Here is a 15,805-nt window from a genome sequence, read left to right as displayed (position 1 = left end):
TCTAGAACAAACACCTTTCTTTAAAAGCTTGCATCAGTCGGGAATGTAATGTAGGTGCCACACATGGCAGGAAGGCCGTTTACCATAAAGGTACACTTCCTAGTGAAGAGCTGACCATACTTCACAGTACTGAAAATGCTCAGGCAACTTCACAGTCGATTTTCTCGGGAATTTTTGAGAGGTGCATCGAACTGCCTCTGACGTTGATATCTGAGCTCTAAACTCCCCGTAACATTAAAAAAAAGAATCCGGTGCGTGTGATCTCCTTGTCAGTTACGTAACTTTGTTTTCCATTTTTTTTCTTTTTTTTATGATTAAAACTTAATGTCTGCTCCTCATACCAGGGTGTGGCGCCTGCAGCAGCGGCGGTAGGGCTAGCGGGCGACGGTCGCGCGCCAGTGTGAGGGTTTCGTAGTAGCGACGTAGAAAGTCCGCGCCCGGAGACGGCGGCGGGTGTGTCGAATCCCCGAGCCGCGCCAGAGACGGGGCCGCCGCCGGTATAAAAGGCGCGCCGCCTCCGATGGGCGCCGTCACAGACCACACAGCTCCACAGCAGCGCCAGGATGGCAGCCTTTAAGGTGAGGACCGCCTCGGCCTTCTCTAACACTTCCGCTGCTGCTTCAAAGGCTAAGTACTTCGTAGCTCTGCGCCACCCAGTCAAGGGTCTTACTTAGATCTGTCCGTGACGCGAAGTCATGATTCCGGATTGTTTCCGTCTTACAGAAGTTCCGTGTGTGCGGTGGCCTTCAGGTCTTTGGAAGTGCAGCAGATGCCCATTCTGTAAGGGTACAGATACTTTCAGCCACACGAAAGTTCTATTAACTCGTCCGAGTTGCGCGACAGGACATGTCACTGCACGTTACATTCGTGAGCGAAAACCGAAGACACAGATTCACCAAAACTAATTACAGAAACTGAGATGGTGATAAATGGGAAGATTTCGGAGCATTTAGTGAGACGGTAATACTTTTGTCCACCGGAATACGAGTAAGCAACCACGCGGCACGGTGTTCATTCATTTCTTCATGTTCGGATCTCTCACAGGTCTGTTAGCACTCGTACATTGAAAACGACGTTTTAAGTTTCATTCCAGCACAAATTTCATACGTTCGTCCGAAGAGTAAATTTCAGCAGTATCAAAAAACGCTACGAACATAAAAAGTACCATCATACACTGTTGCCCATTAACAGCATATCTATAAATTTTCTACGGCGATAGTAGTAGTCCTATGTTAGTTGTGACCGGTATGTGACTGATGGTTGCATTGATAAGTTATCGACTTAGAGCAACACATTGGATGTTAGATTGGGGCTTTTTCTCCTCTCAACCGTCCACAGAGAAAGAGGAGAATAAAAGGTAAAGTCATAATTCTGGGCGTTTGTAGACACATCGCTCTTGATCACATCATTTCTGCAGTTTATGATATTTCCCTGTATATTGTAGTGGTTTGTAGACAGCCGTTTTGCAGTGGAGCCCTTTGTGTACAATGGTTCCGACGGAGAAAAAGTATAAATTATATATCTTAGTGTTGTGATGATGATTTCCCATACTCCGAGGAGCGTAGGGGACGATGCGGGAGAACCGCACCGCCGTACTAGGCAAGGTCCTAGCGGAGGTGGTTGGCCATTGCCTTCCTCCGACCGTAATGGCGATGAATGATGATGATGAAGACGACACAACAACACTCAGTCATCACGAGGCAGGAAAACTCCCTGACCCCGCCGAGAATCGAACCCGGGACCCCGTGCGTGGAAAGCGAGAACACTACCGCAAAACCACGAGCTGCGGACTTAGTGTTGTAATATGTCATTAATAAATCGGTATTGTAAGTAATCGGCTTTTTAAAGCCTCGCGGCTGGAGGATTTTCAAGTGGATTCATTGCTACAGACAACCAAGAGCAAATATTTAGCTTTAAAGCTACAAAACTTCAAGAGTTTCATTTTCTCTGAATCGAAAGCCACCCGGCTGTTCAAACACGGCTTAACCATAGACCGTATGTTGAATGAAGGAGGCCCGATTGGTAGTTTGTAGTACGGCGTTGACTAGACAGATACTCGAGAACAATAATTTCTTAGCAGTTATTACGGAGAACTGTTGCATTTACAGGCAGCAACAACGCCGATGATGACGACCTAAGTACAGAGACGCTCACTGTTTCAAAATACCCGTCATTAATGGGAGCGAGCCATAAACTGTGACGGCGCCTAGTAGGCCACAGATGCAGAGTCATGTACTTGGTATATTCAAGACAGATTCCTTTTTATATGGAAGATCAGGATAATCGACATGACAAGATAAATCATTTCCTGATACATTACAACTACTTATCGGACCGCAGCTCGAACTCGAAACACCATTTTTTGTGGATAATACGTTTCACGCCGTCGTTCGTACTTCAATGTTTTCAGTTGAGTTAAGCCCCAATTCCCCCAACATAAACTCTAGCATCTCGTATTCATCCACTTCACATAAACTTAGTCTGACGTAGGTAACATCACAAATTGCAAATTATCTCATAAGTTACAAGCAAGCTAATCCTTTTCTTAATGAATGCTTTCGTTATATGTGCAGTACAGATTAAATTCATCTTGTAGATACTTGTAGTTATATGTAATTATCAGTAACTGTCTAATCTACTTTTTATTCAGCGAAATGCTTTATTCATATCATATGCGTTCTCCAAATTATCTCCCCGAAAAATGGCAACAGCGCATGGGGTCCCGGATGGTCACGCACCCAAGTGCCGGCCACGCCCGACAATGCTTAACTTCGGTGATCTGATGGGAACCGGTGTAGCTATTCCGGCAAGGCCATTGCGTCATTTTTGTAGCTTCTGTACAAACAATATCTGTGTAAATCGCACAGCATGTGTAAATCGCACAGCATGTTTACCTGTGTTTGCGACATTCAGTTGTCACATGAAGATAGCCTGAAAAACCGAAGACTGGTTCGTGACTAAATAAATATAACTTTTCAGAACAGTAGAAAATTTTTTTCCTTTTTAATATTATTATCACGTTCTGCCAAGTATGGACGGAAAATTCGGTTAATGGTATATCAGAGATGCTCCACGAACTTAAACAGAAATCGTTGGAAGAAAAGCGATGCTGTTCTCGAGAAACTCTGTGGGTAAATTTAAAGAAAGGATTTCAGACGTTTATGGTACAATAATTCAACTGTTCTCATGATATCCCCCATACGTACAAAGAATAGGTGAGATGAGGACGAACGCGGAGGTGCGCAGTCTCACCATTCCCCAAACCACCCCGCTCCTCCATACACAAATGGAATACAGAGTAGTTAACTTTGATATAAAGTACCCTCCTCCAAGCACTGCATGCCGACTTGCTCAGTATGTATGTATGAGTAGGAGTTGTAATCTAATCTGAACACTTTAATAACGAGTGTATAATTGCAACCGTAGGAAATGTTGCGCACACTGACTCTGCACGCGTTGTGACGTAGTGTGTGGAGGCATTAACACGTGTCAGCAAAACTATTCTATATTCACCTACATTCGGCGTGGATGTCAACACCTCTCGTTAAGCAGTTGTCTAGCTCATCGCGTCTGGAACCTCCTTGTTCAGCACCAATGCTACAGTGTGAAATGCTCGAAATAAGACAAATAAAAAAAGATTTACAAATACACAACGGTTTTATCCTGGAGCATAGATTACTAACGATTGCTCAAAAACTTGCAACAGTTACAATTATGAGAGAAATATTGATCTACAGAATGTTTCATAAATAAAAGCGATATGGTGGAAGTACACGATAAAACAAGAAAAACTTTATGTTTAACACGTGTTCGCAATCGAACCGTTTGCGAGTTAGATGCGAATGGGTGATTACATAACGCTATTAACTTCAGTATCAAATATTGTCCTAGTTAGTACTAACGTATTTGAAATGTAAACTTTTCGATTAAATCCACGCCTCATTGGGCTCAAATTTCATTCATTGGGAATGCGGCAGATGCCTGATCTTCCGCGTTTTGCTACTGATGTCAGATGAAATGCGCGTATCAGTATGGTCCAGGGTGCGAGATCTTATGACCTCGATCCTGGTTTTTCTCTTTGGAGTCATCCCAACAGTGAAATCCACAGCAGTCCCGTTGATACAGCTGAGGAACTGGAGTAGTGAAGTTTACAGTCTTGTCAAGACTTACGAGATAATTCGGCGAATGGGAAGGGGAGGGGGGCGTCGAAATAATTGGCAACTCACTGCAAAGACGAGTGCATTACTACATCCAAATGCGGGGAAGCATGTGAAACGGTTTCTGTAACAGTTATGAGTGTACAGAAAATTATAACATGTAACGTGCTGAAGCACGTTAGGCCATGGCTGATATTTGAGCCCAGTTGGATGGATACCTAATTCAAATGTCTACATTTGGAATGTATTTTATACTTTATACTGAAGTCAGTGTTGGCACGCAATCACACTTCCACAAGTATATCGTCTGATCAAAAATATCAGCCTTATGAAGGCTTGAACTGTGCTCAAGACACAGTTAGTGATGTGTCTGAATGTCTGTGCAGGAATGGAAACCCATTCTTCCTCAGCAGCCGAAACTAGAAAAGGTAGTGATATTGTACACTGGGATCTGAAGCGAAGTCGAAGTTGTAACTCATCCAAAATGTGTTCCATTGGGTTCAGGTCAAGACTTTGGGCACGCCACTCCATTTCAGGAATGTCATTATCCACAAACGACTGTCCCACAGATGCTGCTTCACAATAGGGTGCACTGTCATGCTGATACAGTCATCGTCACTGAACTGTTCCTCTAGTGTACACAGTACATAAAGCTGTAAAAATTGTTCATATCGTTCCGCTAGCGCAATAAGAAGACAGCACCTCAACCACGAAAAACACCACCATGCTGTAACACCACTCACGACGGCAGGTAATTTTCTCCAGGATTTCGTCAAATCCAAACCCTGGCATTGGATTGTCACGAGGTATCACCACTCCAAATCATTCGTTTCAGTCACATATTGTCGAGTCGCATCGCTCTTCACATCGCCTAAAGTTTCGCCTGGGACAGACCACATAAATATGTGGCTATTGAGGAACAGAAGAGGATCGAAGCGTTTAACATGTAGTGCTGCAGAAGAATGTTGAAAATTAGGTGGACTCATAAGGGGCCAACGGTTTTGCCGCAGTGGTAACACCTGTTCCCATCAGCTTTCAGGTTTGGCTAGCACTTGGATGGGTGACTGTCGGGTCTGACGAGCGCTGTTGGCAAGCAGGGTGCACTCAGCCCTTGTGAGGCAAATTGAGGAGCTACTTGTTTGAGAAGTAGAGGCTCCAGTCAGTAAAACTGACAACGGCTGGGAGAGCGGTGTGCTGACTACATGCCCCTCCCTGTTTACATCCAGTGAGCCTAAAGGATGAGGATGACACGGCGGTCAGTGAGTCCCATTCGGCCTCCGAGACCTGCTCGGATCTGCGAGACCTGTTCGGACGGAGTTGAGTTTATAAGACAAGGAATGAGAAGATTCTCCGTAGGATCAGTGAACATGTTGAAACTATTGACAAGAAGGGGCTGGATGATAGGACATGTGTTAAGATATCAGGGAATAACCTCTTTGTTACTGCAGAGCTGCAGAGGGAAAGAACGGCGTAGCAGAAGACAGAGCTAGGAATACATCCAACAAAGAACTGAGGACGTAGGTTGTAAGTGCTACTGAGATGAAGAGGTTGGCGAAGGAGAGGAATTCGTGGTGAGCCACATCAAACCATGACACAAAAAAAAACTGTGGTACCATTGTTCCCCATTCTTTTTAACTACATATGCGTAATCATTGCCGGCCGGAGTGGCCGAGCGGTTCTAGGCGCTACAGTCTGGAACCGCGCACCGCTACGGTCGCGGGTTCGAATCCTGCCTCTGGCATGAATGTGTGTAATGTCCTTAGGTTAGTTAGGTTTAAGTAGTTCTAAGTTCTAGGGGACTGATGACCTCAGCAGTTAAGTCCCATAGTGCTCAGAGCCATTTGAACCATTTTTTTGCGCAATCATTGAGGCAGTTGGGCAGTTAGTAGCTGCTTGGAATTTACGAGTGATCCTGTCATTTCATCCTTACTGCCCCATCCTGCTGTCACTGCTTCATTACTGGCAACACAATACCATCCGCCTCCTTCTACACTGGTTCTCGTGACACCTAGTGGTCAGTTACCCATTACAAGCAGGTACCATTGAATGGGGGATACCATGAACCAGGTAGAGTATCTTACAAACCTTTTGCAGACCCATTTCTAGTGGAACGATCTTCCTTCTATTATCTACGCTTTCGTTCGGGTCAGATTGCGCTGTTAATAATGGTAAACCCTCTACATCCTTTTGCAATGCTGGTGTAGCTACAGAAGCCCCCCTGTCTGTGTGTGTACAGAAGATGTTGGCAGCAGCAGTTATGGCCGCAGTGTGCTTGCACGCAAGCGCAGGCGGGCACGGCGGGGGCGGTGGTGGTGGAGGCGGCCACGGCGGTGGAGGAGGCGGCGGAGGATACTTAGGCCCCGGCGGTCACGCGCACTCGTACGCCTACTTCCACGGCCCCGTGGAGGGCGGTCACCACGAGATCGTCGTGGACGGAGGCGACGGCGGCGGCGGTGGCGGCGGTCACGGGGGCGGCCACGGTGGTCACGGACACGGCGGACACCACCACACCCACACCGGCGGGAAGTACGTCGACTACGTGGTGAGTTACACGCCGCTGTTGTGCGAAACCGTAAGGACACTGAAGCAGTGTGTAACGTGGTCACTTCCAGGCGCGGCGCATGGTTTCCGTACTGGTGAACGCATCCACATTTTGTGATCATAACCGCTTAACTACTACATAACACCAAACGCTAACACAATGATAAGCTCTACGGATAGAAAGTTCAGCAGTCGATGTCACACTTTATCAGAACACACCTCGCTAACAATGACGCATTTTACAGAGATCTTTACTGCGGCGTATATTAGTTTCGCTGTATGCTCGATGTTTTTCGTGTTTTCAAATTTCGAACTAGAGTTGTTTTCTTATGTTTCTCGTGTGTGCTCAATACGCGGCGTTTATGAGTTCGCACGACGGAACAGCGATGTTCCGTGGCGTCACGGGTCCTGTGCTGTGATTGGCTGACAAAAGTAAGCCGAGTAGTCGCCATCTTGGTTAAAGAATTACCGAAACTATCGTGATTCAGTTATTGGTTTTCGTACTTTTACTTGCGTCTGACGAAAATATGTAGTTTAAGTGATACATTTCATTAAATACATCCCCAAAATGCCTCATTTTTAGAACGGTTTGTTGTACTGAAGTGTCGTGAAATGTGACGTCGGCGGCTAAAGGTGCTACGCCTGGATTTGTATCGTGTTTCTAATTTAACTGATATCCAGATCGTGTCTGTGTGCATCAAGTTCTTTCAGTTTCACTCCAAACTCAGGGTCCAAATTTTTGCCAAATAAGTTACGCACTGAATTTGTATTGTGCTGTTTTTAGATTCGCGGTATGCTGCGGCTGTTTTCAAAGAAAAGAAAACTCCCAAGTACTCGGGCACAATACGCTCACAAAAAGAAACTTTCTAATAACGTACTTTACTCCGCAAATGCCGCCAGCAAGTAAGGGAATTCTTAGCAGCTAATAAAGATAACAGGACATTACGCGTACTACTCTCCTCCAGTAGTACGTAAAAGTATCACTGTATGGTGTCACTTATGTTAACTATTGTAGTGCAGTCTAGCGAGACATTTACAAACCTACCTTGCCTTTCCTACAGTGGATAAAACGGGCAACACCAGAGACAAAAAGCTATCTTCAACACTATCGAACCATTAAAATCAAACGTCGATTATTTAATGGAGCATGAAAGTAGAACAGAGACATACAGAAACGGGGATTAGATGGCGGAGGGTCAGCCGCTCTGTTGGTTCCCTTTCGTTGTAAGCGACAGAACGTGAAAATTATGCGAAAGTTGATAGGTTACTCTTAGGCCGAGCGGACAGAACCTTCGGAAGATCTCTAAGAGCTGTACTCCTTCGAAGCCACGCCCCTAAATCTCTACCAGATACAACTAACTGGCATTTCAAGGTGCAGCTTTAGGACAAGCTACTACGTCTTTGAAAAACGTCACTTAGTGTCAACAAGAAGTATTTAATTCTGTGTCGGACTTATGCGAGGCCAGCGTCATGGCACTGCGACACATCGCTCCATGTAAACTGTAACGATTCCGATACTTCATACAACCGACTGAGATGAATGGTACTGAACAATTATCATAAAATTTCGTATTGCAGTTATTAATCTGCGGAAAAGAACAGGCAACAATCTGACACCCACTGAAGCCAGTTGCCTAACTGCAGGCGCCTAGGGCTCCTTCGCACATTTTCTCTGTAAAAGCACATTTTTAAAATTCTCAATAAATGTGCCGAATTCAGCCGAGAATATTGCATAACTGGGGGCCTCAGAAGGAACTCTTCCCGTTGTATTAACACATGCGCTAACGTCCAACCCTTCCCTGACCACGCAGAGCCGGCCGCGGTGGTCTCGCGGTTCTAGGCGCGCAGTCCGGAACCGTGCGACTGCTACGGTCGCAGGTTCGAATCCTGCCTCGGGCATGGATGTGTGTGATGTCCTTAGGTTAGTTAGGTTTAAGTAGTTCTAAGTTCTAGGGGAGTGATAACCACAGCAGTTGAGTCCCATAGTGCTCAGAGCCATTTGAACCATTTTTTTGACCACGCAGAGCAGGACGTGAAACAGGAGGGTCGAAAAAGCATAACCAACTTTAGTGCTACGGGTGGTTTCAATGGTCCCTGGTGGTTCCGAAAAGCAAAAATTGCGGTCGCGCTGCAGTCTAAAGGAGTTTGATCACGTTCAATGCTGACGATGTCCATAGTCAGGGGCTGAAACGTACGATCATGTCAGCAGTGGCACAGGTTCTCAAAAACATCTTCCTGTGTTTCATCGCAGTGCGAACTGTCGTTTTCAGTCGCGACATTTGTGAAACTCGACGTCACTGGGAAAGGGACGGTTTCATTGACACCCTTTATGCCACCTCCCTGAGGTATTTTCGTGTCTCATCTGAGACTTCTGGCTGTCTCTGGAAGGTTATCCTTGGCCACCCATAAGAGAACCGCATGATTTCAATGCTGGGTGGTGCAGTTCTGACCTCCATCTCAGAGGCGTGGAAAGAAGGGGTGAAATATAGGTAAGAGGTGATGTGACGATCTTCCCACCGTGTGACGTGTCCACTTTGCCGAAGACCGAAATTGTGGTGAAATTTGCTGTCAGTGTGAAATCATTAACCCACATTACCATCACACATGAACTTCTGAGCTCTGGCCTGTTTTTCTAATGTTTCGACACTTTGCTGTTTGAAGCGTCTGCGGCCCGAGGGTGAAGTCGCAGAGCTCCATGCTTTTGCACCGTTACAGAGGAAGGTTCTATGCACCTTTGAACCTAAATTTCAAACTTATGCATTCCAATAGGAGAGAATTATGGTGTTTCGGGAAAATGACCCTTTAATTGCGTAGCGCACTGTATTTCACTGACCATTTACTTACAAATGTCACACATACTATTATTAAATTTTAAGGCTTTTTAAATGCAGTGATATACAATGTTTCTAATTAATTATTTTTAACTGTATATCGAATATAAACAGAAAATAAGTAGGCTAGGTCGTTCCGTTATAAGTGAGCCATACAGAGTTGAAGCTGCTACATCTCTTGACAGTTGTTAAGTGAATATACCGCTGCATGTAAGCCCATCGCTGTAACTGAATGTTCACTAATCTGATGCTATCTGTAGCTCCATTTTATATTTACCGTATCGTACCATTAGAAGCATCAAAAGTAATGGTGTCATACAGTTTCGAGATGGTTGTGACAGACGCTGTAACTGAAGCGTTTCTCTCTTTATCGCAGGCTCATCCTCGGTATGAGTACGCATACGGTGTAGCCGACGGCCACTCAGGGGACCACCACAGCCAGAAGGAATCCCGAGATGGAGACAAAGTCGTTGGTGAGTACTGACAACCATTATTTGACAGTAATTTCCTCCTGCATCACAACTGCTTCGTATAATAAACATATATCGATGTCTGTATCTCATCAAGAGAAACCAGTACAGTAAATAATATACGCAGGTGGACCAGAAATAGCCGTGCGAACATTAGAACTGGCCACACTCTGAGATTACGTACGTCATGTGCAACCCTGTTTGAACCAGCATCCGTTTTGAAATAGCCTCTTTCACTGCAGTAACAGTCTTCGTACTTGCAGAAAGGTAGCATCTGCTTCCCAGTAAAGTGGCTTTTATAGAAGAAATGCACTACGGTAGGTAGATTATAAATTATTTAGAGAATTTAGATAACAATGTCGATCCGAAATCGCCGCTGCATAAAAGTTTAGCAAAAAAAAAATGAAACGATCGTATAGCATTGATGGTCGGGAGTCTCTGCCTAGGGAATTTCGGTTGCCGAGTTGCATGTCTTTTCAGTTGACGCCACATTGGGCTACTTATGTGTCAATGATGATGAAGAAAACAACACAAAACCCAGTCCTCGAGCAGAGAAAACCTCCGATCCGGCCGGCAATCGAACCCGTGTCCACCGCATGGCACTTAGACGCGATCACCATTCAGCTAAAGAGTCGAATTGGTTTGACCAAAACGCAGCATGAAATGTCGCATCGCTGAGATCTAGGCCTTGCCTAGTAGATATCAGCACTTGAATTTAGAAGCTACCTTCTTCAGCCACCTTACCTTAAAGTTGTATGGTCCTTTTTGTGAGGGTCAACGGTTAAATGAAATATGAATTCGTCTATAACTTATCGCTAATTTCACCACTTCTAACGGTTTATTAATGTGAAAAATATAAAGATAGTGAGTGTTTCAGAGTTCAGTTTGAATTTTAGGTCTCACAGTAACTGCTAAGCAAGAACAAATCTTAGAGGACGAAAGGGCATTCGACCCTAAATAGTCCCAGGCCAGGTGTAACACTGCAGTGTTAAAACCAACCTAGGGGCTGGGAACAACTTCACCTTTGGCGTTCTTTTAACATACTGGTATAATGTAGAAGAATTCCTTTACAAAATTATGGAATCGAATGAGAATGTTTCGTCCTCCCTGAAGCTATAACAAATTAACAAAGAAATTGATATGAAAATAAACGAGTTTTGCTCCTATATGATGCCAACAGAACATACGAGAATTTCGGCTCTCCCACCTGCCCCATTCATGTGGGTAATCCAGGTGCCTGACTGACGTATTTCCACTAAGGCCGGCAGTCATTGCTGTTTACCGGGGATAATTCTAAAGTAACTGCGGAAAGAAAGGAGGACAATTCGGAATGGACAGGGGATCAGCTGCATATTTTCACAAGAATGAAAATAACCCACTGCAGTTCAAAAGGAATAATGATGTATATAATTACAATACCAGGAGAAAAAATGACATTTACTGCCCAGATTAAGTCTACCTTAGGTCACCAAAATTTTTGAACAGTAACCCAATGATATAATGTGACCGACAACAAAGTTAAATTTGAAAACAAACTGCAAAGTTTCTTCCTGAAAACTCCTACTATGTAGAAAAATTCTTATTTATGTAATACATAAAAGGTAGTGGATAGGAATAATTAATTCCCATCTGTATTTAAGGGAAGAAAAGCTCTTGCCACTGTTCAGCATCTAGCCTTATTTACTTTTGAATGTAAAATAATTTTCAACTTTTGTGGTCCTGTCCTCCTCAGTTGCGCGTAATACTACGGTATATTGATAATTTTCACTTACATACAAAGCTCCCCTCCAAAAAAAAAAAAAAAAAAAAAAAAAAAAAAAACCATAACACCAAAATACAGACAGACACACACACACAGCACAAAAAAATATATATTACACCAAAACACACACACACACATACACAGGGCAAAAACAAAAATAAATAAATAAATACAATAAAATAAAATTAAATTAAATTAACACGACACCAAAACACACACACACACACAAATGCATACACGAACAGACCACAGATACTTCAATAGTTACTCATAAGTTTGGCAGTAATATTCGATCTTTGGCAAAAACATTTGACAGTCGGCAACAGAAACCAAAACATTGCATTAAAACAAGCGCTCAGTGCTTAGTGCTGTGGAATGCGGAAAAAACAGCAAATTGGCGCTCATAGGAAGAAGAACAACACCAAAAATGCAACAGGAGCGTAATATGTAAGAAACTGCCTACGCAACCTGTAAGTACAGTTCAAAACATTACTACTTAATAGGAAATACCAACCACTAGAACTGTTTATAACCTATAGGCACAGTGACAAAAATGTAAATAAAATAGCTAACATATGTACATATTCCAGGCCACTGATGATGCCTTGCAGAAAATAAAGGCGAAACGCGTATGGCACTAAAATTGTGTTTTATTCAGTTGCTGTCAGACGGTCCATAAGTGAAAATTATCAATATACCGTAGTAAAATAATTAGTTTCACATCATTACCATCCATTGTAGAAATCGTCCATGGAACTAATGTAAGTAATTTAGAGAAAACCCGGCAAACCTAAATCTAGGTGGCTGGCAGAGAATAGAATTGTAAAAAGCGATCAAAATCTTTCCGTTCGAAGGCCGTACAGTCCAGAACCGATATTTCAGTCAGGCAAAAACGCCTTGAGCATTGAGGCAATCATCCCACCAACGCATCAGGTTGAAGACATCTGCTTGGTGGTGCTGCATGAAGAACTCCGTAACTGCCTGCTGCACATTCTCGTCCAGCAAGTATGTCTTCCCTTTTTCAAGGGCTTTTTTAAGCGACCGAAGGCGTGATAATCGCATGAAGAGAGATCGGGGCTATAAGGCGTGTGCTCGAGTGTCTCCCAGTTGGGTTGGTGTAACGTCTGCGTTACGACATTTGCGACATGGGGACGCGCGTTATCACGAAGCACCATGGAACTTGGCGCACAATTCCACATTTGTGGTTTCCGACAGACATGCTGCCCTACACACATTGTCATTTGATGTCTACCGGTGTTTGTCCTTCGGCAGCTAAGTTCAAATGTGTGTGAATTCCTAAGGAACCAAACTGCTGAGGTCATCGGTACCTAGACTTACACACTACTTAAACTAACTTATGCTAAGAACAACACACACACACACCTATGCCCAACGGGAGGGCCTGCGCAATCCGTGACATGGCGCCTCAAATCGCGCGGCTACTCCGCGGGGCTCGGCAGCCAAGAAAAGAACACCACGTTGGTGCGTTTGGACGCATTAGATAACAACGTCGGCAAAGTTCGCGTTTCCGCATTTACCGCAACGTACGTCAGAGAGACACGAATACCACGCTAATCCCTTGCCTACGCCTCGGTGCTTGTATATCCGCGTCGGCGCCGCGCTACGTTGCATAAACGCTGCAACAACGCCGTGAAACTGAAACCTTTTATTCGCCCCTTTCACAAGAACTACAACTGAAAACAAAGTCAACTACTCTGATAGCAAGGTGACAACTTCCCTTCATAATTTATTACTCGGCCTCCACAGACATGCAGAATGCATATTTACCTCCTTACTTCAAGTGAAAGGTGCAGGGAACCGATTATCCCTTAAATAATTTATACTTGATTCGAGATACTTTTTTCTTCTTCAATACTAAGAAATACAAATTCTAGAATCCAAACATATGGACGGCTGTTTTGATCGAACCTCGGACGTTCCTAATGTCTTAGGATCTAAATTTTTATATGTTCTCATGTATAAATTCTCATCTTATGTGACGATGTTAAATTAAATTAAAATCCATTCGCTTGCATCTCTTTTCCTGCATACATTTTATTTCCATCGTCACCCCCCCCCCCTGTAAAACACAGAAGCAAAGAGTATGTACTGATATGTATTAAAATTTAACAACAGACTGCGTTTTGCCGTTATAGGAGAGTACACGATTAAGGAACCCGGCGGCAACGTGCGGACAGTGAAGTACTACTCCGACAAGAAGGGCGGTTTCTTCGCCGAAGTCCATAACAGCGGCGGAAACGACCACTCCGGAGGCACCTACGGAGGCTACAGCCACGGAGGACACGGAGGCGGCGGCGGCGGCCACGGAGGCGGACATGGGCACTAGTAATACGACTCGGCGGAACCACTACAATACAAGCTCAGCTTAAGCTTTTTGTATTTTCCTGTTGAATTTTTGTTTGTATATAATTTTTACAATTGAATTTAAAAAATAATTTATTACGATTCGAATACCGTCAGTTGTTCTGTCTTATTCCTGGAGGCGAATAGTCTCACCAACACCCCTTTCAATCTGCTCTATAGATCCCTGTTTTTATATCACCGTCACCCCTATCTAGAGTCCAGACTGTTATTCTAAATGAAGCATATTTTACGGTGAACAGAAGAGCTAAGCAACATGAAATTTCTTCATATTCTTAACTTAAAAGTTGGTACCATTGACTGAAGAGAAATGGAATAATAAAGGACTCTGGTTTCATACTATAAAAGCGTCAGTTAGTGTTACCAGCTTAAGATTGAGACAAGACGACTGAGACAAGAAAGCAGGAATTTGATAAAAGTAAATAACAAAACATATAAAAGTGGGGAGCGTGGGGGTATGGCCGCCCTGTAACTGGCTAAAACTTCTTAAGGAACGCTGACCTGTCAGAACTTTCCATCTGCCTAGCATTCTCTCGTTCTGAGACTTGGTGTCATCCATTTGTAATTGACCCTTTTTGGATTGCAGATGATATGAACAGGCAAAGTGCTGCGTCTTTATCTGCATCTACATACATCCTCTGCAAGCCAACGTACGGTGCGTGGCGGAGGGTATCTTGTAGCACTACTAGTCGTTTCCTGCACCACTCGCAGATAGAGCGAGCGAAAAACGACTATCAATACGTCTTCTTGTGAGCCCCAATTTCACGTATGTTATCTTCGTGGTCCTTACACGAAAAGTATGTTGGTGGCAGTAGGATCATTCTGCCGTCAGCTTGAAATGCCGGTTCTCTAAATTTTCTCAATACTGTTCCTAGAAAAGAAGATCGCCTTCCTTCCAGGGGTTCCCATTTGAGTTCCCGAAGCATCTGCGTAACACTTGCGTGTTGTTAGAACACACTGGTAACAAATCTAAGCTACACTGTTCTGTGTTGGTAAGTCTCAGCTATGTTCAGTTCATTTCTGATGGTAAAGCTTAAATCACATTTAGATTTGTGCGCAGTTGTCAAATGTTTGTGCTTGCTGGTACCAGCAACGTATTAACACGCTGGCGTTCGCAATACTGCGCTGACGCTTTGTTAAAAGTGTTAGTAAAGTTTAGTTAATAAACCCTGATGTATATAGTTACATACTCTTTACAGTGTTCACACTCCTGGTGACCTGGTCATTCATACAAGAAGAATAAAGCAAAAGTCGTACTTTCAGTCAGTTTTCTCTCGCTGCGTATCGGTCGTTCCCGTACGGTGGCTGACATAGATACACAGTAGGATATGCACTCAAACAGAAGACTTTTCTCACAAGTGCCACGAAAGTAGCATATATTCTACGTTTATACAAAATATATAAAAACATAAACGAAAGTCTTTCTGGTATTTGCTTTCTCAATAACAATATCCTCGTCTGATGATACAAGGTAAGCTTTCAAGGCTGGTACTAACTCATGTAAGACTTCCGGGCTAATAGGCCGTGGTCTATATATAAAACTTTCCCCTAACGTTTCCTCTCCGCATGCTGACTGTTGTCTATATAAAGATTCAAACCACCACCCCAGACAAAAAGGAGATGTGATTAAAACCTTGATATACAGGGCGTACAAAGTCTAAG

The 15,805-nt window shown here is 43.8% G+C and overlaps 1 protein-coding gene across 2 annotated transcripts; it reads left to right on the top strand.

Annotated features, from left to right (window-relative positions):
- Positions 1 to 546: 546 nt before the first annotated feature.
- On the top strand, positions 547 to 14,233 carry LOC126203658 (uncharacterized). Of its 2 annotated transcripts, none has more exons than XM_049938024.1 (4): positions 547 to 578; positions 6,394 to 6,699; positions 9,906 to 10,002; positions 13,918 to 14,233. In XM_049938024.1, exons 1-4 carry the CDS (start codon positions 564 to 566, stop codon positions 14,106 to 14,108), a joined length of 609 nt encoding a protein of 202 aa, XP_049793981.1. In that variant the 5' UTR covers positions 547 to 563; the 3' UTR covers positions 14,109 to 14,233. The 2 variants fall into 2 exon arrangements, with proteins under 2 accessions (XP_049793981.1, XP_049793982.1); XM_049938025.1 differs by having other exon boundaries at positions 558 to 578; positions 6,397 to 6,699.
- The last annotated feature ends 1,572 nt before the right edge of the window (positions 14,234 to 15,805 follow it).

The sequence above is a fragment of the Schistocerca nitens genome, chromosome 9 (genome assembly GCF_023898315.1).
Source record: "Schistocerca nitens isolate TAMUIC-IGC-003100 chromosome 9, iqSchNite1.1, whole genome shotgun sequence".
Classification (NCBI taxonomy): domain Eukaryota; kingdom Metazoa; phylum Arthropoda; class Insecta; order Orthoptera; family Acrididae; genus Schistocerca; species Schistocerca nitens.
The sequence above is the reverse complement of the archived record's forward strand: the minus strand, read 5'-3'. Positions and strand labels throughout refer to the sequence as shown.